Below are 24002 nucleotides of genomic sequence, written 5' to 3' on the forward strand. Positions count from 1 at the left end.
TTGTATTTTTTTCTATTGTATGACTCAATCTGTAATTATTATACCCCAAAGTGGGAAGAATACGGTGATTGTGCTGTCTGTCTGTCCATTGGTCTACCACCCACATTTCTAACCGCAACTCCTCTTAAACTCCTGAATGGAATTTGATGAAACTTTCACAAATTCTTTATTAAATGATGCAATGGTGCACCTCCTATTGAATTACTTTTGGGGTTTCCAGATTTTATCATTGATTGACACTGGACGCATCTTTTAATCTGCAACTCTTCTAAAACCACTGAATTGGATTTTATGTAATATTCATTAAATTCTTTATTGTTTTATGCCATTGACGTGCACATCCTATTTTGTTTCTCCAGTTGAATTACATTTGGATTTTCTTAATTATAAACATAGATTTTAAGGGGAGATCAGGGATCATTTTCTTATCTTCACTTCTTACCCTGCTAAATGGAATTTGATGAAATTTTCACAAATTCTTAATCACATAATGCCATTGTGTAACTTCTGTATGGGATTCTCCATCAGAATGACTTCTGGGGTTTCATGATTCACAACATGGACTTGGTCATTTTTTTAACAAGAGGGGACCATTTTCTAATCCACAACTCTTCTAAAACTGCTGAATTGAATTTAATGAAACTTTCACAAATTATTTGTCAACATTGTGTACCTCCTATTTTGTTTCTTGACCTGAATGACTTTTGGGGTTTTCTTAAGCAAAAATCAAAATATTACACTGGTTGACCAAGGTTGCAATCTTTAATCTGCAAATCAGCTAATACCCCTGAATGGAATAGATGAAACTTACATCAATTCTTTATTACATTATGCAATTGTGCACCTTCTACTTTATTTTTCCATTTGAGTGGCTTATGGGGTTTTCTGTATGGTTTTTGGGGAGCAGGGATATCACCAATTGAACATTGCTCGCAGTTTTCCTAATTAACAGTATATTTAAAAACAAAAGGGTACATTGGAATCTCTTTGTTCATTTGTTTATCCATGTACATGTACCTCACAAGTGTAACTTCTTAATTGATGAAACTATATATTAAGAATGGGATATGTAGAATTTCATGAAGGAGGATTAATTTTGTCGGATGCTTGCAGGGGGGTGGGGATAAGTAAACTTAAAGGTTAACATGTTTGGATTAAGACTGCAGCAGGTTTTTTCCTTTTCTTAACATTTCTTTATGATAGATTTAACTTTGAGTGCCTGTACTAAAACTTAGTTTCAAAATTCTTAGAACAAGAAATAACCATCTTCTTTCTTGTTTCAAATGAAAAAAATTTGTGTGATATTTAAAATTCAAAGCTGGTTTGAGAATAGGCTATGTGAACTTCCTTTTTAGTATGTTTTAACTGAAAACCGAATATGTGATTAATTCATTTTACACTTATAACAAAGAATTTTAAAGATATTTCCATGTGTTTTTATCTGGTTTTTGAATGCTGTTTTTGTCTCCATTCTCTATGCCTAGTCACAGATTTTGCCCATATCAAGCTAAACATAAGTCATTGGTCCACTCAAGCTTAAGACAGGTTAAGTCATTGGTCAACTCAATATTAGTTTCTGACAAGTCATTGGTCGACTCAATTCAAGCTTCTGACAAGTCATTGGTCAACTCAATGAAAGCTTCTGACTTGTCATTTAAGTCAACTCAATGAAAGCTTCTGACCTGTCATTTAAGTCAACTCAATTCTAGCTGATGATTTTGCATTAGTCAAGTCAATTAAAGCTTCTAATAAGTCATTAGTCAACTCAGTTTGAGCTTCTGATAAGACAAGTTCAACTCAGTTCAAGCTTAAGACAAGTCATTGGTCAACTCAATTCAAGTTTCTGATAAGTCATTAGTCAACTCAATTAAAGCCGTGGATTTGGCCTTGTTCAAATTAATTCAAGCTTCTTATAATCATTAGTCAATTCAAACTTGAATTTTTTTTTCTTATTTGTTAGGAAAGTGAAAAAAGTACAATTTACAAAGTTATTAATTTCAAGTTGTAACGTACTACAGTAGCTTTTGAAAAAGGGCAGGACAGGCCTTAAGTACCATTTAGTGTGAGAATCGAGGAATGGGTGGCACAATATAATTCTCAACTTGGTCTTTTTTGCCTCAAATATATTCAATATATCTAGGAAACAACTTAGAAGCTATTAAAATTTATCCAAAATGTAGATATTTTATGACTACTTATACAAGGAATAAGTACTGGAAAATTTTCCCACTTTCCATAATGCATTTCTTCTTAATTTGCAACATCAATATCTTATAAAGGCAAACTTTACACTTTGATAGTGATTTCTTGAGGTTATGAGGTATAAATATGTAGTTAATGCAATAAAATCTCAGCGTTTTTTTCCTTCTTGTGTTATACCTTATTTTTGTTTGATTCTTAGGTGGAAAAGTACTAAAAAAGACGTGATTTATTATCTTCCTATTTTTTTAAAAGGCAAGGCCTATATTTCATCAAAGCAAAAAGGCAGATAGAAAATTTATCCTACCTCTTCTGATGCAAAAAGGGGATTAAATGTAAACCCGTCAAAAAATCGTTTAATACAATTGGTAGTGCTTACGAAATCATGTGTATAGCTTTAGATACCTCTTTCATTTACATTGTGACCAATCAAATTGTCTTTTACTTAATGGTCGTCCAATCGCACGTGTCGTCACAAAGGTAAACAAGGGAGCATTTGACAGGCTTTGATCTGTGGTCCGAAATTGGCGAAAATGGAATCAGATGACCACTTCAAGAAGCAGACAGAAATAAGTCCACAGTACAGTCACGAAGTTGTTTTTACGTTAGAATGTGACCAATGTGAGTCAATCGTGTGTAAACGGGGGATGAGTGCCGTCTTGCTCGCTAATGCTGACATCCAGTTGTTTTCCACAGACTGCCCCGAAGAATGGTGAGGATAACGTATAGATATTTGCTGAGTATATAGATAAAAATACGTTATGGTACTGGTAACAAGTTGATTTTGAAGAATACGAGGGAGTTTCTGTCGACAGTGTTGTGAATTAATCCCTTTTGGATTCGGAGCTTGAGATATTTTAAAAATTAAAATAAAAAAAAAATCTCCACCGCCAAATCCCAAAGAGAGTGTATGTAGTGAATATTAAAATGATACGTCTAATGTACTGGATTCTGGAGTAATATTAATTTGGATCTGTTTTCTCTGATATGAGGAAGGCATTTGCCTTAAGTGCAAGCGAAGCATTGAGTAGGTTCCCTTTTAAATAAAAAGAATATCATGTTATTTACCACTCATGCAAAATTTCACTTTGGATAATCAGATCTCCTGTACTTGGCAATCGCAATACTGGTATGAAAATTTGTTCCAGTCTTGTGATTTTTTTTTCAAAATTTTGTACAATACTGGTATACAAGTATTGTAATTAGTATTGTAATTAAGATATTGGATTTGCCTATTCATTGTTTTCTCCACATTTTTATATGTTTAGCATACATTTTTCTGAAACAGTTTCTCGCGACTTCCTCTTCCGTTGAAAAATGACACATGGCCAACCGTGGCATCAGACAGCACTGATGAAGAGACCAACCCAGATGATGATGATGCAGCTCCCGTTACAGCGATGTCCATCCACCGATCACTTAGGTTTGCAATGTGACCCACGGGAAATTATACTTACTTGAAAAGATCAAAGAAAATGAAAACCTAGTCAAACTACTATAAGAACTGGGTCCACTTAAGACTAAGACCTCACCGTCCGTGCGAGACCCGACAGGGTAGTCAAGGACGTTAAAAAACCCCTTAGTTAAACTAAGACCATTGAAAATTTAAAACTCACTCTAATGACAGTAGCTGTGTATCTTCACCTTGATATGTAATGTTATCATGATACTTTGATTTGTTCTTTCATTTAAATAGTGCTTAATTTTCTTCTAACATGTACGAAATAAATATCATACAACAGTTTTTGCAGTCTTTCAAAATCAAAGTCAACATTGCTACATCAATAAAAGTACATCCTGTGTAGAAATGGGTAATGACAAAACAGTACTTGAGTTAAATTTTCACAATACTCATGACATTATTTACTACAATACTATAGATATACAAGTAAAATATTTAAAAAAAAAAAAATCACAATACTGGTTTACAATACTGGAACAAATTTTTATACCAGTTTTGTGCACAGTACCAGTATTGAGATCGCCAAGTACAAGAGATCCTGATAATCCAGTAAGAGGTTTCAAAGATATGTAATTTTATTGATAAAAAAGTTGGCATAGAATGCCATGTTTTACCACAACCTGGAGTAGGTTTTTTTTAATAATATCGGAGGAGTTCCAATCAAATAACATGTGGGTCTTTGAAGTGTTTTGTTTAGCAGGTGTTTTGACTACATTTCAAAGCTTCAGTAAGCAGAGATGTAGCATTTTGCTGTGACAAAAGTTTCTCAAGTGGTCAATAGGAAACAAATTTCAAACCAATTTCTATAGAAGAGTTCTTCTGGATGTCACCACTTACATGTGCCTGAGATTTATTTTTGGTGGGCAAAAAATGGCATTAAGTGGCATTGGCATCAACTTAAAATGATCATAACTATTTTTTTTTTAAGATAATGAGGCCTTCAACTAGCCCTATATTTCTTGTAAAATCTCTATATTTTTTTTGCCCATGCCCTATAATCCCTATATTTTTGTTTAAAAAAGCCTTTTTCAATATATTATCCTGATAAATTTAAATTAATTGGTTGGAAATTTTAATAAGTTGGGTTTTTTCCTGGATTGAATGGTAAAACCTGCTTTTCTACATGTACATGTATATATGACCTGTTAGTTAATTCTACAAATTGAAGACAATTATAGTTTTATTTTTTTCTCAAAATTTGATTTCTTTTTATCATTTCATGTAATACACAATACTCAAGTCTGCGATGGACTACAACAACATGGTACCAAGACAGCTTTGTCAGTTAGCAGATATGTGGTTACTGAAAACTTCAAGATAATCCAAAGCTGCCTTGGTTTCCAAGTTGGCATAGTAGTCATTTACAAGACATGATTTAAGTGTGTATGCCTGACATAATGTCATTTGGTAAGAGTTTTCATTATAATGAAAGGACCATGATGAAATATGTATGTATTTCTAGAGAATAAATGCAGTGCAAAATTTTGAAAAATAACCCTATAATATCCCCATATTTAATCAGATTTGCTCTATAATGCCCTTTTTAAAAGAAATTTAGCCCTAATAAAAGCCATAATTTATAACTAAAACCCACTTGAAGGCATGGATGATTAAAAAATGTTTTTTTTGGTTTCCTAAACTGCAGATAAACCTCTTTTTATCCATGGAATTTCTAAATAAATATTCAGTAATTAGACTGTATGACAATTCTATATAAAAATATAGATTTACATACAGTGTACAATTATCACTTCAAATTTATTTTTCAAGTAAAAGAGTTATAAAGTTTATATCTCTTTAACTTGAAAAATAAATTTGAAGTGATAATTGTATGTACATGTAATAAATACACAATATGAATTATTTATTCTAATATTAATGATGTAAAATGACAAAGTTATAAAGTTCTTATCATAAATTTGTCAATTGTTAATTTATTTAATTGCCAACCAATCTGACACTTATTGATATGAAAATTAGTGAATATGACTGTGTATTTCACATCATTAATGAGATTGGCGAACTCTCCTATACGTTTAAGTGCAAGCTTGTCTGGCTAATTAAAAGTTAGTAATGTTTGTAGTACACGTAGGTTCATTTGTCCTATACTTTAAAGAACGGTTAATTGTTCATGGCAATATGATTTTAGCCTTTGCATAAATGGAGGAAAAAAGCTATATGTACTTCAGTATGGTTTTGTCTAAAAACCAGGCAGGGTGTGATTTGTCATATCTCCAGATAATCAATGAAACTGTTCAGATACATTTGTTACCTCCTAAAAACAACTCTTCCTATAATCATTTCCTTGAATCTGCTATACATCATGAAATTTTTTTTGACTGGTTATAGTGTAAAAATTCTGGTGGGAAATATTCTTCTGGTTTTTTGTCGTAGAAGGTAACCAAATTTAAAGTGTTCAAATCTCCAGTGTCTCCTAATGTCAACGTTGGTCATTAATGTTTCTTCATGTCATTATTTGACTTTTTAGTTTATTTTGAAGGAGTGTCATTGTTCTGTTACTGTGGATTTTATTACTTCTGCTGGCACAGCCTTTCAGAGCTTACTTGAAGGTGTGTTTACACTTATTGAAGACCTTTTGGTGGTCTCTCTAAGTATTTACTATTTTTGTAAACATTTTGATGATGTATTTGTTGCGTTTCACCACACATGTATCTGTTGCTTTTTTCTAGTAGGCAGCTTTTATTTGCACTCTTAATTTTTAACAGTTTCTACCAGTAATCAACGCTCATTCACTTTTATTTTCTTTTAATATTTTAGGTGTTAAACTTTGAAAATTCTTAAGCAGGAGATTTGCCATGGTTTTGTTTAGTGAGATGTTTTACATTTAAAAATCCAATTTCACCGAGACAACTTCCTGTGACATCTCCCCTGACATGCCACATGTGCAATGTTTCTCTATATAACAATGATAGTTAATCACAGGTCGAGATTTATTTGTTTGGCAAGAATTGAAGTAACTGTTTTTACAATTTTAGGCAAAAAACATTTTAGAAGAAAAGGAAATGGCGACAAACAACTGACAATGCTTTAAACATGTACACAAATTCAAATTTATATATGGGTTGCATATAAACAACTAGAATGTGAAAGGCAAGTGCTATGATCTAATAAAAATGTTCTGTGTATTAATACATGTACATGTATGAGACTGGTGAAATCTGAAACACTCCTGAAAAACCTTATATATACTGTAAAATAATGACAACTTGATTTGTTTTGGTATGTTTTATTTACCCAGTTTATTATGTCTTATAGTGAAGTAGCTACAACATCAACCCTGTTTTTGGCAGACAACTGCGAATGCTGGCTAGTTAACATGGCATGTGTTCATTGGTAAGTTGTTTCTTATATAATACATGTTTTTACAAATTACCATTTAGTATCTGCACAAGATAAAGAGAATTACTTGCAATTCACTACCAATATTTTGAGAGGACATACTCACCCATTTTGATACAGTATTTTTATTAATATACCCATACCTTAAAGTTGCCTGAATATAGCTGAAATATTGCTGCTTGGGCATTAAACCCCAACAAACAAACAAACAAACATACCTTAAAGAAATAAAGTTTTATTGGTATATAGGAAACACTACATGTATGTCCACCTGCCTCTTGGTCTTTTTTATACATCTTGTACCAGTGGGCTAAACTCCTTAATTATTCAATGGATTTTGGTGAAACTTTATATAAAGGGGAATCTATGTTATTGTAAATCTGTTCCAAGAAAGATAATTACTGTGAAATGTTTATGTAGTCAAACTTCAGCATCAGTAACAGTTTACATGTTGTAAAGCTTGTTAGGTCATTCTGAACCATTCAGCAGATTTTAATGAAACATAGATGGGGATCATGTGAAAATCTATACTACCAAATGAAGAGAGTTGAATTTTGTGTTGGCTCTTATTCATTTATTGTTCATTGGACCTATATTTATTTAAGTCACCATTGTAGAGTTGTATCTGAAGTTAAAACAAGACAAAGTATAATCATTGTTTATGGGGGGTTTTAAGTGGAGAAAAGGTTCTAAATTTACTATTAACTAACCAATTTCGGTCTGACTGTGCGCTCACCACCCCCAACGGCTTCTTTAAACTGAATTAAATGAAGCAGCTTTGCCAGTTCTATCATACATGTAATGTTGTATATTGGTATGGCTTTGTTGTCATTTTTGTCTGTGAAGACTTGGTTTTCATGTGATAACTTGAGTATTAGTTGGTTGATCTTTATGAAGTTTTATGACAAAGTTTTAAACCACAAGAGGAAAGTTGGTATTGATTTTGGCGAAAAGGGGCCTAAAACAAGCATTTCATGGAATTTAACTATGTAACACCAATACAAGCATAAGAATGTCTATGATAATGCTCCACGATATTCTATACCACAATATTCAGACTTGGATTGATTTTTGGCTAAAGACTTGAACTTTGTTAGATTAAGTCCAAACCAGATGTTGTGTCCATACTGAATTGAAAGTCCCTATGCTTAAGTGTGTCAAAAACTATTATTGTGTCAAAATTTGCCCCAACTGTTCAGGGTTCGACTACTGCAGTCATTTCATGCTGCACTATGTGAAGCTCCTCATTCTTGTATATTTAACACAAGGTAATTATGATGAATCCAAATCTAGTAATATCGTGTACTGTATGTATTAGTGCTGCGGACGACTAAGGATTTTTCTAACTTTAATGGGCCTAGAGGGTATACGGCTGTATTATATGTCAATGGAATAATAAATCAATGTACTTTTCTAATATTCTTTTCTAACTGAAAAGTGGTAAAGTTTTCTGCTATTTTGCATTAATTAGAGGAGGGGTCAAAAATCATTTTACCCCAATACACTTTGATAAGTTATTTAAGTGAAATCATTCATTGTAGGTATTGGAAAACAAGAAATATGTAAAGATCATATGTATAGAATTTCAAAAATGTAAAAAAGAATTTACTATTTAATCATAGAGCAAAAATGCCCCTGAAATGGTTGCATTTTAGTGCATTTTCAATGATTAAGAGGTAAAAGGACACAGTAGAATATTACAATGTATATCGTAGTATTCCTCACTGAATAACAAATAAAATAAACACAACATTCTTGATTCGATCTGCAACATGGGTTTTGTAAAATGAGTTTTAAGTGGCAAATTTTCACATATTTAAACTATTAATTGTGCTAAAATTGTATAACACAGAATCGTTTCAGGATTGTTTTACGAACAGAGACTCATGTAAAGTATCAAGTGTACCTTACGTTTTGATGAAAAGACTTAGGAATTTGAGATTTATTTTTGTACATACAAATATCATACATATTTTTTTGTTGCATTTGTCTTTATATGCTTGGACTTCAAATAAAACGTTAAAAATTTAACCATGAATCAGGGATTCTCAAACAAAAAAAATGTGACTCAGGTGTTAATGGTAAGGCTGGATTTCGTAATAAATTTGACAATACTTTGAACTTTACATGGAAGCATGTGCAAATTAACATGTACATGCATGTTGTCACAATATTTTTATCTTGTGATGTTTAACTGTGCACCAGGCTGATGCTTGTAGTGCAATATCCTCTGCTGTGTTGGGTCCACACTGTGAAAAGGAGGGTGCTAGCCGAGGTTCCTCAGAAAAGGGAGTGTGTGCTAGAATATTGACAAATGACAAATTTTCAAATTAAAGGGGTTGCTAATCCCATGCACCCCCTCTTGATCCGCCACTGCTCTGAACAGATTCTACTAAACAAGTTGATAAAAACAAACCGGATTCCTTGTAAAAATTTTAACGAAAAAAGAAGAAAAAAATTTCAGACGCAATAAAAAACTTCTAAGATTTTTTTACATCTCAAAAAGACTCCAGTTTTAGTAGCTGTGTGAATAGGACACAATGGTTTACAACATAGTTGTTGTAGAATATTAGTGTAAATGAAACATCATTGTCCTGGCCAGGCGCAGATCAAGATTATTAAAAAAAGAGAGGGTTCTGATCAAGACGTTTAAAAACAGGGGACACAATCTATCCTTTGCTATAATTACTGTCTATAAGTTGTTATAAACTTACTTTTTTGCAGCGTTAACATACATGTACATGTACAGAGCAGTTGTAGGAAGTAGTTTGTAAGAGTAATCAAGGGAACCAAGGTTATAGCGGTAATCAAAAAAATGTAATCTAGGGACAAAGACCAGACATGGACATACACAACAAAGAACATAAAGTAACTAAAATCATACATACAAAGTAACAAAAGTAAATGAGCAACTCAGATTCCACTAAAAACTGGGAGCATGGACCAGGTGCACCGGTAGGATAAGTGTCCTCTGCTTTTCTAGAAACACCCGCCAAGTTGCTCATAAAAAGTCAAGTCCAGGGTAGACAAACGAGGAAAGGAAAACTATGACCCGTTGAATAAATCAGTTTTCATGGTGCTGATGGATACATCATAACGATCCACGAGTTCATGATGACAACCATAAAACTTCTGTAGCGATGACTTCAATCTTGTAGTAATATAACCCTGTTCCAGAAGCCTATTTGTTAGAGTTCTAGCGCGATACAAAAATCTGTGCATTGAATTGAGCATCACTTCTGTTGTCATATTTTGACAATGTAGAAAAGTTGTTTTGAACATTTACAATGTCATAGTTTTCGTGCAGCTAATCATTTCACCTAAAGAAGGAATATAAGTGAGCTACTTTATGATTCAATCTAATTCTGATTTGTTATAATTTGAATACCAATGAAAATTAAACTGAATATGGGATCACAACTGCGAAAGCATCTTCGCCAACCCTTGCCTAACGAAGATGCTGTATAATCTAGGAATCGGAAATAAGCCACTCATGTATAACTTCAAAACTTTTCCTTGGTCTATGTGTTAGTAAAAGCTGATTTTATTTGAAATAATCCATTTACAAAAAATCTTTGTAACGTTTTCTTTTTCACCATCACATACTAGATAACTTTTAAGCAATACCAAAGTTTCCTTCCTCCGTTTAAACCGGAATGACATCAACGGGCACTTAAAAAAAAAACTGAGAAAAGGCGTTAAAATTAATATCCTACCAAAGACCCTGGTCCAAACCCCCAGTTTTTTAATATCAAGCCTGGCTTGCTAATTAATCCTTTAAATTTATATATGTTACCGGTATTCTTATGACTATTTTTGTATTTTTGGTGCTTTGTCTTGACTATGAATATCCTGTTCTTCATTCCAATTTCCTCAAAATGAACATTGTTGAGCCCTCGATTATTGAATAACAGAAAAAACTTTTATCTATCTGCTAAAAAAGCATTTAAAATAGTGATCATGTCAAAAAATAAGTTATTTTGGATAATATTCATGATTTTCTGGTGTACCAACAGTTCGGAAATGGAACAGATTGTTTGGAAAATTATTTCGTATTTTACAATTTTAGTATATGTGAAAATTTGCAATTCCAAACACATTTTTTAAAGCTTAAGTTGCAGATCGAATTGAGAACGTTGTGTTTATTTTATTTCTTATTCAGTAAAGAATATTTAGATTAAAGCATTGTAATATTCTACTTAGTCTTATTATCTCTTAATCATTGAAAATGTACTAAAATGCAACCATTTTTAGGGGCAATTTTGTTCAGTGATTAAATAGTCAACTTTTGTTGGAAAAAGTTCTTTTTTACATTTTTGAAATTCTGTACGCGTGACCTTTACATGTTATTTGTTTCCTAATACCTACAATAAATGATTTCACTTAAATTACTCATAAAAGTGTACTGGGGTTGATTGATCTTTGACCCCTCCTCTAATTAATGTATTACCGTTTTTCACTTTGATAAGTACAATATTCACAAACTACATTAATTTATCTTTCCGTTGACATATGATGTAGCTTTATACCCTCTAGGCCCATTTAACTTGAAAACTAAAGCACATTTTGATACCTGTCCACAGCACTATATTTGCTCAATCAAAGTCAAAAAGCATTTTTAGAAACAGTGCTTTGTACATGAACTACATGCACCACTACAATTTAACATTTAAAAAAAAATTTTGTTAGTGATGTTAATAAGGAAAACAATAACAATATTCTGGTTATCTTGTGGAATTGTTATTCCTTATATATATTGTACAGTTGTTGTGTTTTTTAGTTATTTGATTTTTATTTGACTACGATATTCTTCTTTCAGTGGAAACTGCCTAGGATACAATGTACGTGTGCCATGTCGTGACTGCCTTTCCTCATCAAATAATGGCCATTTATGGATGTTCTATGTAAATTCTGTTACCTCATATGAAAGATTAAATTACAAAGGTAAGCTATGTGTCACATATTTTCCTATTTTTGAGATTTAATTTGCTAAATTTTTCCCTTTGCACTATATTGCTCTCATTCAGGTGGAAGCAATATATCTGTGTAAATTTCCTACTTTTTACAATTGGGCAACTGGTTTTGGGATGAATGTAAGGCAAAGAAATAATGTCTGTTTCCTGATAACCTTTGTCATTTTCATCATTGATGAAATACTTTTTAGAAGGTGAAAAAATTCTGTCCATACTTTGTTGAGATTATTTCTCCCGTTAAAAGAGTGTTTTATTGAATGTTCCCAGTGTAATAAATTTCAATAATTCTCACTGTGAAATAAATTTGGTAATTTCACTCAAGCTTTCTCCCACCAAAATGTCACAAATTTAATATTAATCTGCCAATTACAGAATTTAAAATTCATGTTGAAAAAATATCAATAAATGATGAAGAAAATCTATTATAATGAATAGAATAATCAATTTGTTATCATGAATAACCAAAATACGATCACACGTGCTAAGCATGCTTTAGGGGGAACAAGATCTGCACACTTGTTAAATCAAGGCATTTTTCATTGGTTATTCACTCTTTCCAATTAATTATCCTATAAATAAAGTATTTTTGAAAAATAATTTCCCACTTACCTACCCTATATTTTTGTTTTGTTTGTAGCAGGAAACCAACTCTTTTTTTTTGCCCTAAGATATACAATAGTACTATGACTACCTGTAACACAATGGAAAAACCTAGAATTATTTACTACACTGTTATTGTCTCATACTGCAACAAACATTTTACATAAAAATAATATTTTAAATATGTGTATATGGTCAGTGCATTTTGACTGATAATTTTGAATGGCAGCAGTATAGAATTATTCTACTTTCTTTTTGAAAGTCAAACAAAAAGAGATTGTGGAATAATTGTACAATAGTGGAGACTGTTCTTTACTGCATGGTCAACTTCCTTTCTGGCCAAAACTTTTATACAAATGTGTTTCAATAATGACATCATTTCTGCATTATTTTCAGGAGAAGAAGTGCTTCTATGGGGCAAGCTGAACGAAGATGAAGAAAAACAAGAAGAGGCTTTAAATGATCCTGATTTATGCAATCGATAGCTTATTTTTTATAAACTGTTAGTCAAAACATAAGCATTTGTTATCACGGAAGTCTTACACAGTTCTCATGATTGATAGTAGTATAGTAAATCTTATTGTCTGTAAGAGGCCATAAATATTCATTGTTTGAAGGAAGAAGCATTTAATTGAGAAACATTTTATAGAATAGTTAAGGCTGCTCCAGTAAAACATATGAGGGACAGGGAGGAGGCACTTTTATTATTTGTATATGGGTGGGTGTTCAGGTCTCTTGACAAAATATAGAGGTTAATACAAAACATCAATAAAACTTCTATGGGTGGCTCCCCTTATGAAAAAAATGCCTTCCCCAGGTACCTCATATCTTACTGTAACTGCCCTTAATGAAAAATGTTGATAAAATGTAAACTTGAATTGTTACACTGTAGTGATGTATCGTGCTGTTTTACTTTTCTTGCTATATTTTATGTGCTTTGGGTTTAATGATAATAGTGTGGTTTTCATGTACAGTAAATTCAGGAACTATTGTTACTGTAAATAAAGGAGAATATTTATTATTGTGATGACATCTCACTGTTGGAATAATTTCTGAATTTACTTGTATTGGGTTTAACAATAGTATTAATCAATCAGCTGTGATATTCAGTGTTTTTTTTGTACCATTTATGTACTATTTTGTTTGAAGTAATATTGAGCTGTTGAGGACATTTTTGTTTTATAGTTTTACTGCTTATGATGATACATGTATAGTTGTTTGATATCTTTCATTTTTGTTTTCATTTACATATGCATTAAATATTTATGTCAAAAAAAGGGTGTCAGGTAAAATAGAACAAAGTTTGTTTTGATAAATAGGTGTGTAAACCAAGCTCCTATTATCCTAATTCTTGTGAAGTATATTAATCAGTTATTTGGTTGAGCTTTATTTTGCAGAGAGCTTTTATAAACTTATCCTGCAATGGAATTTTGCAGAGAGCTTTTATAAACTTATCCTGCAATGGAATTATATTGCCTTAATCCTTAAATCATAAATTTAATTGGTAAGCCAGAAAGTTTTATTAGTGAAGTTTAATATAAAGCAGTTAAGGTAGAACATTCCTAACATTCCTAACAGTAAATAGATTCTCCTAGTTTTTCTACCTTGAATGAACATACATGTACTTCTGAATTTTAATGTAAAAACATAGGTCACCAATTTGATTTCGAGATAATTGACCTTATTAAAAGCAATTTTTTTATATTTTTTATGTATTCTGCAGGGAATTAATTTTCAATATTTCATGTACTATTAAAAAATTGGTAAATAAAATTTCTTGTTAATTTATCTAAATAACAATTAACTGATATTCTTTCATATTTCAAAAATAAATTCAGGGGGTCCTAGAACTATTTCTCTTGTAATACTTAAAAAATTAAAATTTCCATTACATTTCTTTTTTTTTTCCAAGTAATTATCTCCCCTTGAAAAGGGCTTTTACAGTTCATATTTGTAATTTTACCAAACACATTTTTATGTCAAAAACTCTTTTATTTAAACATAATATGTTTACATCATTAAACACGATTACTTAATTGAAAATTTATTTGTCTGTATGATTTTGCAAGATGACTGAAAAACTGTAAGAGGTATTCAGTAGGTGTTTTAACTAGAAACTCAACCTTTTTTGAACTGATTTTTAGATATGTTTAATTGTGTAATATTTTTTCCACAGTGGCCAGTTTTGAAAGGGATAGGGTTGTGATCACGCCAAAGTACTTTAACCCCACCACTTTTTTGGCACCTGACCCAAGTCAGGAATTTCCTGGTCTCCGTATGTCTTGTTTCATTTTTACTCTGTTTACTTCATGTTGCTTGAGTATATAGAGGCAACTAATTGACTGTACCTGTGTATAATGTTGGGACCAGCTGCAGCCTTCCCAGTGATCTGAGATTTTCCTCCTTGTTCATTGAAGACCCTTAGGTGACCTTGAGCTGACTTTTTTCGTCCTGATGGGTGTCTCTTTGACTTTATTCATCATATCCATTTTCCTTATACTATCTACCTTAAGAACCCATTTTAGGTTATTTATTTCACTAAAATTTGAAGAAAAAAATTGATGTTTCTGTCACTTTGTTATAGTTATCATGTAAGTATTTTATCTTAGAAGTTACACATTCTCATATTGGGATATTAATATCACTTGCGATCTTGTTTTGAAATTTGCATTTATAATGATGTAAGCAGTTGATGTAAAAAATGACTTCTAGATACTGTGTTTAAACACACATAATTGCATTTGATGGTTTAAAACATTGAACTCAGTCATGTAGCTTAGCATAGTATGATAGAATGACTTAAGTGGTTCACTCAATACTTTATCCAGATGTCTTCATTTGCTGTAACATTTGCTGAGATGAAACTTGAGTGTATGCAGTTATATAATTGCTCTGGTCTCCATGTTGAGTAAGGTCTCGTGTGATTTCTATAAATAATTTGCTTTACAATTACTTTTATACAGCAGCAAAAAAATTGGAGTTAAAATGGTATGACTGTTGCTATTGACTCAACATTTGGTGTCTGAATAATGACTTCAGTATAGATCTCTATAAATATAATTGTACCACATGGTGCCATACCACCAAAAGAAGGCTTGGTTTGATTTTAGGGGTTGTGACTGGAACTGTATAGGAATTAGGAGGTAAAAATGGGCCGCTTTGGTTTTGGACAGTCTTATCCTGTGGCAAACATTTAATTGAGCATGAATTGTTTCATGGACTGAACAAGTTCTTACTGAGGTTCAAATATCTGGAAAATCTTGTTTTTTAAATTCTACATCTTTGCAGGGAGATAAGGTAAGAATTTTTAAATAATTCATGGTTCTTCATTCGAACTGATGTGATGATGAACTATCACTCTTCCCTGTTTTTCTATGATCAACTGTAACAATGAAATGCACATTAGTTATATCAACTTGATATTGTGACTATTATAGTAACAGTGTAAGTTCTCATAAATGATACTATTACTGTCATGAATTGTTCTTATGACATTACCAACAGCCAAGCCTAAGAAGGCTACATGTAACTTGTTATAGATTTATTTTTTTGTCACGTTACAAGTTTTGTGCTATTGTAGTAAATATATGCCTTTTGGTTATATAGGAAGTCCGAGAGATATTCTACCATTGAATATAAGTAAGAATTTCTATTTATAGATTCTACCTCCTACTTCTGTTATATGTGACCATTATGGCTATCTTCATAATTACTACTTCAGTGATATAATGTGTTAAATACTGTGAAAGGACTGTAATTCGTAGATACCAATTTTCATAGATTAGGGAAAAAACACGTTTGTGGATTCTTGAAATCATGGTTTAGAGATTTTCGGTATAAACAGCAGTGGGATTCTCCCTTTTGTTGGGAACCAAATTTCGTTGTTTGACCTACCCACGAAAATTGGTACTTCATAAACAATTGTACCTTTCACAGTATCTGGTTATGGTTTGTAACCTTTACCCATTGCATATTTTTTTTTGTAAATTCATCTTCAAATTTTTGTCTAAATTTATATACACATGTTTATACTTTTTGTTCATGTTATAAAAAATCAATTCTCAATAAAATATTTTTTAGAAAAGAAATTAGTTGTTGTTTAATGACAATTTGTGGAATATATGTCTCCTACTCCTAGGCTACCACAAAACTTGAAAATGTCAATTGGTGTGCTGCTGATAAAAACACCAGTAGAGATTTCTTATAAAACTGTATCAGGCTAAAAAACATTTCTACTTTTCTGTTTGAAGGTTTTGACAGATTATGGCTATAAGTGCTAGTCTTGTTTAATCCAGTATTGGAATCCTTATGTAGTTACAAATGTAGTAACACTATCAAGGTTTGACTTAATCACATTACACATGTTCACGTTAACTCCAAATCTTACCCAACTTCAGATAAGAAAATTCTTATCAACAATTTTTTTCTTCTCAAAATTCTCTCCAAAAAATGCACCATACCTAATTCATGACAACAACAATTCATCATTAGTGAATTACCCAAGAATTTGCTAGAAGTTACGATTTTATTCAACAGTGATGTCTATTTTTTTCATCAACACTGCATCTTAATTCCTTATTTGAAAAGTATGGTTGAAAAACTTGAATGTTTTTCTCTACCAGTCCATTTAGTCCCTTGAAACTAAAAGTTGATATCAGACAGCACCGGAAATTGCTTACAACATATGCCCCATTTAAATGAAACCACACACCAAGTTTGAAATCAATTAATTCATTGGGAGCCGAGATTCTTGTGACAAAAAATTTCTCTAATAGTCCATAAAGTGAAAAATAGCAGTCCCATGTCACTGTAAATTAATATCGGACAGGACCAAATTACCCAACATATGCTACATCTATATGAAGCCAAGCACCAAATTTGATATGAATCCATTGAGAGCTGAGATAAATGCAAAGAAATTCAGATTTCCAATAAAGTACACACACTTCAGAATAGCCAATTAAGTGTGGCCCCACTAAATCTACATACAATCAATTTTGAATGTTACTCCAGTGGCTATTGGCACCATAAAACTATTTAATTTATTTATTTAATAAGGTGTTATGTCCTTCCTCTTACACCCTTGTAGCATCTTAGATCCTAAGAGCCCTTGTCAGTAATATATTCTAAGCATTGAGAAGTTTGCAAAAGTATTAAAAGACAATGTACAAAAGGTGGCACTTTTTAGAGGCACCCAAGTTCACCTCAGATTATAAGTGGGCTTTGTGCCATTCTGTTAATTTTTATAAGTTATTTTGTGTTGTGTGAATTGTTATTGTCCTTTTAATGTTCCTGGTCAGGTTTCCACTTGTATGACACTTCATACATTTTCTATCATTATTCCTTAAATAAATCAACAGCTGACATACTTAACTCATGACATTTCCCCCATTTTTGCTAGAAGAGAACACTTAGCCCTATGTTCTTACACATATTTTATGGACATTTACTTGAAAGTTTAATTAGACAATTAAAGTAGGCCATGAAAGACATTCAACATACATCTCAATTTTATAATGTTTCAACAAAGTTTTTGACAATGATTTCTTATATATCAAAAATTACTACAAAACTTGATCATTACCAACTCGTACAACTATAAAGATAAAATTCTACAACCATTTCTCACGATCACACAATAAAAACAATCTGTCTACACCAAGAAAAATCAATGTACAGATGGTCTATGTTTACAACTTTGGAACTGGAAGCACTAGAAAATTCAGGTAAAAATATAGACAGGAAAACTCACAGCCTTAAAAATTTGCCCAATTACCAAGAGTCAAATTAGATAGGAACAAACAGCTACAATGTTAAGCTCAGCTGATGTTTATTTTCTTAGTCATCAGAATATTGCCATGTTTAGAGATGTAAACATAAACCAACATTTGCATAGATAGACATGAGCAATATAAATACCATAGCACTGCATCAAATATGGCAGAAAATAGTAACAAATGTCTCCAGAGCAACAAATTAAAACCACTTCTTACAAGTTTTAAACTCCAAAACAATACACAATAAAATCATTGTTCCTTAAAACATAATTTCAATAACTTTTAAAATCAGTAATTCTAACGACTGATTATACATTTTTTATATAAAATGATTAAATGTCTTATCACCTGACAATGTGACAAAAGTACTAGTATGATTCCTTAATGAACTGTATTAAGCCAAAAATATACCCTTACACCAATGAGGTATTCCATCAGAATATAGAATGGCAAGAAATATACCATATTCAGCAATACACAGCTATAGCTTGCTTTACATACCTACTTCTACAGGCTTTATAGTACTACATCTAAATGAACACAACGAGTCAAGAGATATAACCAGTAAGCCAATTAACATCTCATAAATATTCATCAGGTGGGAGGAGCTTTAAAAACCAAAACAAAATGAGGTATAATCAAAGGGAGTTAACCCAAAACTTAGAATTCAACAACCTGTATTGTTCATTCATGAAATCTATCCATCATATGAAATCTGAAACAAATTTAGGTTGAGTTTTTGGAGTGAAAAAAAATGTTTAAAGGTAAAGAAATAATGTATAGATGAAAAAGGCCTTTGCATGATTTGCAATACTGATTTTATGCCCTAAAATGCTTAAATACAAATGAAATTTATATTACAAATGTGCATGTTTCATTTTTAGGTGAAATACAAATGTACAGTATTTTATAAATCTAACTACACATGTGTCATGTCAGTGTATCAAGTGTAAAGCTACACAACACTGTTCTATAATTAGCCACAATATGCATGTGGAATGTCTAACACAAATACATGTAAAAGCACCATTTAAGGAAAACATCTATGAAAATAATAACACCTAAATTGATACCATTTACCTTCTCTACTACTGAGTGTTAAAATGGATGGATTAAAACTGATTATGCAGAGAACCTTTTTTTTTAAAAAAAAAGTTTCACCAAAATGTTTCTAATTTGTCCTTGTCTAGACAAAAAGTGATAAAATAAAAATGATGTATATATAATACAAAAATGATTTTTAAAAATATTTAACCATCAATTTTAGATGTAACCCAACTATAATGTAATTACTTTGAGTATTGCCATGAGAACAAGCATTGTGTGTGTTGCATATTTGTGGAGTGCAACCATAGAGGAAGTGCTTTTCTAAATAATTGCCCTGTGTTCAGATATTGATTATTGCATAGCTTAGAAATACCAACTTTCTACAACCACTTCCTACCTACAGTAGAATTCAAAATGCTAAACACAAAATCCTGTTTTATTGCTAACATTGAAGTGTAAAACAGTAAAATTTGGCTGAAAATGAAAATAAAAAAAAATTTGTTCCTTCTGTAACTTATTCAAACAGTGCAAACATTTCCCTCTATTTTCCTGTAAATGATATGGTTCTATTATTAACTACTGACAAGGAAGTAAATTATATTAAAATATTCGTCACTGTACAGAAAATATTAATGATTGAGTGTACTGAAACTAAAACAAAAATGACAGTGTAGCATGTTTAAATGAGATCTTAATATAAATCATGCATATTTATTGACTTTGATATATCTATATTACATATATACACAGATTTGGCACAATGGTACAATATTATCTATTGTGATAAACACTTAAAGAGTGGACTATCTAACATCTCGTAAAAAATAACTTCTTACAAATATCATGGCTTACATAATTGCAAATCTAAAACTAATTTAAATAAAATAAAAAAATTAAAGCTGGCTCATAGAATTTCTGTTATGGCACCATGTAAAAAAAGGACATGTCCAGCATAATGGAATGGCACCATGTAAACTGTATGCATGTCCAGCATGAAGAATTCAACATTCCTTCAACATAAAAGTACAATGCACAATATCATTTCTCATATATCAGAGTTCTGAAACATCATATACATGTATTAGTAAAAGAAAAGTTTCTACTACAAGCGAAACATCAAAATACATGAAAATACTGATACTTCTATTACTACAACCTTACTACAACTACATAGAAAAAAATCAGTTTTACCATCTTTACTTTGAACGAGAAAATTAGATTTAAATATTAAACTACAACATGATATCAGAGTGAAACATACCACATGCATTGCTATAAATGTCCTATATTATGACCTATGTATAAGATCCATCTTCCATTGACCTTAGAGAGAATGCAATACTTTTGTGATGAAATTTGAGCAAAATGAAAAATGCTTTCAACATTGTAAGTAGACAAACATGTATCTCAGAATGTGAACATTGTACATGGACAAACACTTCTCTCTGGACGTCAACATGGTACAGGAACAAACACTTCTCTTGGAACGTCAACTTGTCAGATGAGCATAAAATCTATGTAAGCAATTTTATAACAGCATACATAAATCTGTCACATACCTGGAATATTTTATATGCATCAAAACATGCAATCTTCTACCAAGAGCTAAAAGTGTCAAAGGCTTAAATGCATTGTAACAAACTATCAAAAGCTAACTCAATATTTTCATACTAATATGTATGTTTATACTTCATTCATAATCTGTCTAAACTCCAAATACAATTCCTGTCAACATCATATCTTTTATGTCCTGTTATTACAGCCTTTATAGTCTGCTGTTAATCATTTGTAATCATTTCGTATCAAATCTGAACTCATACCAAATGAATAATGAAACAGCATGATAACCAGTCTATAGTTAGTAGTAAACTTCCTTATCCATGTCCATAACCAGACGACCCTGCTCAAGTTTACATGATAACCAGCATGTAGCAGTAACATTAGCAGTAAACTTCCTTATCCATGTCCATAGCCAAACGAACCTGCTCTAGTTTAAACTGCAGTCTGTTTTTCTTAGCAAACTCATCCTCCTCTAATGCCTGCCACAGCTAAAAGTATACATATACATTGTACACTATAATAAAGTCATAGAAAACCTATACATGTTATATAATATTTCATTCAAAAATTTAAAAAAAAAAAACATCTTGACTTTCTCAGTGTTTTCTATTATTTGCTTCAGTCCCTAAGATACAGTTGTCTTAAACTGTAGTAAAACTAGTTTACTTGTTAAACCATAGAATCAAAGTAATGTAAATGATTACCAATTTACTTGTTAAATCATTGAATCAAAGTAATGTAAATGATTACCAATTTACTTGTTAAATCATTGAATCAAAGTAATGTAAATGATTACCAATTTACTTGTTAAATCATTGAATCAAAGTAATGTAAATGATTACCAATTTTAACCAGTCCTTCCTATGCATTCTCCTTAACAGACAAATCTTCAGCTACATATAGTAATAGAATGTTTCACAGGGTGCAACTTAATACAACCAGAGGTTGAACCCTAAACAGTTGGGGCAATTATGGATACACCGTTCAAAGTACATACAGCTACAAATTTTGAATATGATTAGATATTTGACCAGAATTGAAGTGGTCACTTTATAGCCCCTTATTCCAAAATGATAGAAGTAGATACCTCCAAAATCAATCCAGGCCTTCCTTTTGGGGTATGGGTCTTGTGGTACACTTTCAAAGTGATTCATCCCCTTAAACTCAAATTATTATCAAGAATTTTTAAAATTTATATGAGACCCATTCATCACTACTCAATTTATTGTCAGAACATAAGAGAAATGCTTGATTCAGGCCCTTTTTTGGCCTTTAATTCCAAAAAAGTCTTAGTATTAATCTATTCCAGAATTCTTCATGTTTTACAATTTCAAAGTGATCTATTCACTAGTCAAGTTATTGTCTGTTATCTGGAAAATGCATGTTTCTGGCCCCCTTTTAGGCCCTTAATTTCTAAAATGTTCAAGTCATAACTCCAAAAGCAATTCCAGTCAGATCATTATGGTATAGAATATTGTGGAACTGCATCATAGACATTGCTATGCTTTTAATGGAGTTAAATAATTATAAGAAATTCCTTTTTTTTGCCCCTAATTCTAGTAAAAGGCACCACGGAGCCTGAATTGCTCACCTGGTAAAAGTTTGTCTTTCAAGAGCAATGAAAGGAGTTGTCCAACAATTTTGACTTAAGAAGACATTGGTAGGACTTATTATAAGAACATTTCAGAAATTGAAAGTTTCTTTCTACCTATTATACTTTTGAAGATATTGGCTCAAATCTGTATAAAAAAAAACAAAAAATAACTGTCATGTTTCATCTTTCAAGGGCAAAAACTCTTACTATGAGTCACCTGACAACTTTAATCCCCAAAGACTTTTGAAGGCTTTATAATAAGGATCAATTTAGCTAAACCTAAAGGTTTTGGAGATATATGCGAAAACTACTGTCTAACTCCTATGTTCTATTTTTAGTAACAATGACCATGTTTTTCAACAGATCAAAAAATTACCACATCAGTTATCTGCAGGATACCTCAAAGAACATTCATACCAAGTTTGATGCTAATTGGTCAAGTAGTGTCAGAAGAGAAGAGTTTTGAAAAAATTGTTGAGGACGACGACGACAGACTCCAAGTGATGGCAATAGCTCACATGGCTTTCGGCTTTAGCCATAACCCACATAAAGTTTATTAAGGTTAAGTTTATTAATATTCAAATCATCCCAAGAAAAACAAGTGTCTACGAACATCGATGATGACTGCAAATTTAAAATGACTACATCAACTTTGTTTCTAGGACCTTATGTAACCTAAATACCTGCCAAAATACAACATTTTATCTTTTACACCAAAAGTAATACAGTTCTGTTCTAGATAATGACCTACCTCTTCATTATATTTAATGACATATTTATACAATTCATACAAAGCAGCTGTTGTGTTGAACTCATCTTGGTGGATCTAAAAATAGACAGAACATAATATTTTACAAATTTTCCAAATCTTCATTTTTTTTAATGTAGTTTATTTTATTAGGTTCTTTACATTGTGTATGTAGATCGCCTTTGTTTCCTGTTTCCGTGTTCAGGCCATGATTTGGAATTTGACGTATTTGAATCATCTCACTGCTGACGCTTCAGAATTTTGTTGCCGATACTTGTAATGTTCTAATGGATCTAAAAATAAAATATTGTAGCTAATCTAGGTCACTGATGTAATAAATGTGTCTAAAATGAAAGTCACACATATGGTTTAACTCACATCATGGTTGAAGCTACATACCAAATTTAAATTATGAACAGTACCTATTTTTTAGGAAAGATATATGTAAATAACTGAAGCCTAAAGATGCCATTACTGTAAAAATAGTATGCACTGTTGTGTACTGACTTTTTTTTTCATAGTGGACAAAATAAACACAAAAAAACCTCTAAATCAAAAAATCAAAATATTTACAGTACAGGAAAGGTGCTTCATTTGATTTTTCAGTTGATACAAAATAAAACAAAATACAAACCTCTAACAACAGATCTTATCTTATAATGCTTATTATTATCACAAGAAC

General features: G+C 31.5%; 2 protein-coding genes across 4 annotated transcripts in view; one reads left to right on the forward strand and one right to left on the reverse strand.

The window, feature by feature from the left end:
* Positions 1-2631: 2631 nt before the first annotated feature.
* Positions 2632-16682, forward strand: LOC148626795 (protein FAM72A-like). Its single transcript, XM_088594190.1, has 4 exons — positions 2632-2911; positions 6938-7015; positions 11841-11965; positions 12991-16682. Exons 1-4 carry the CDS (start codon positions 2733-2735, stop codon positions 13077-13079), a joined length of 471 nt encoding a protein of 156 aa, XP_088450316.1. The 5' UTR covers positions 2632-2732; the 3' UTR covers positions 13080-16682.
* A 1411-nt stretch (positions 16683-18093) lies between these two features.
* The window catches only part of LOC148626796 (plexin-A2-like), a 100815-nt gene continuing 94906 nt past the window's right edge, over positions 18094-24002 (reverse strand). For all 3 annotated transcript variants that reach the window (XM_088592151.1, XM_088591980.1, XM_088592070.1), the window contains exons 33-34: positions 23324-23398; positions 18094-21466 (exon numbers count right to left, since the gene is read on the reverse strand). In XM_088592151.1, coding sequence (XP_088448277.1) covers positions 21359-21466; positions 23324-23398 — 183 coding nt within the window. In that variant the 3' untranslated portion in view covers positions 18094-21358. The remainder of the gene's footprint in view (positions 21467-23323; positions 23399-24002) is intronic.

This window comes from Perna viridis, chromosome 1 (assembly GCF_037379345.1).
Source record: "Perna viridis isolate PV_CMFRI_1.1 ecotype Kerala chromosome 1, ASM3737934v1, whole genome shotgun sequence".
NCBI classification, from domain to species: Eukaryota; Metazoa; Mollusca; class Bivalvia; order Mytilida; family Mytilidae; genus Perna; species Perna viridis.

What these genes read in the sequence shown, in the direction of transcription:
- LOC148626795 (XM_088594190.1), top strand. Translation starts at nt 2,733, where the DNA reads ATGGAATCAGATGACCACTTCAAGAAGCAGACAGAAATAAGTCCACAG. An exon ending in AACATGGCATGTGTTCATTG is followed by an intron (nt 7,016 to 11,840) that starts GTAAGTTGTTTC and finishes TTCTTCTTTCAG; the next exon opens with TGGAAACTGCCTAGGATACA. An exon ending in TGAAAGATTAAATTACAAAG is followed by an intron (nt 11,966 to 12,990) that starts GTAAGCTATGTG and finishes CATTATTTTCAG; the next exon opens with GAGAAGAAGTGCTTCTATGG.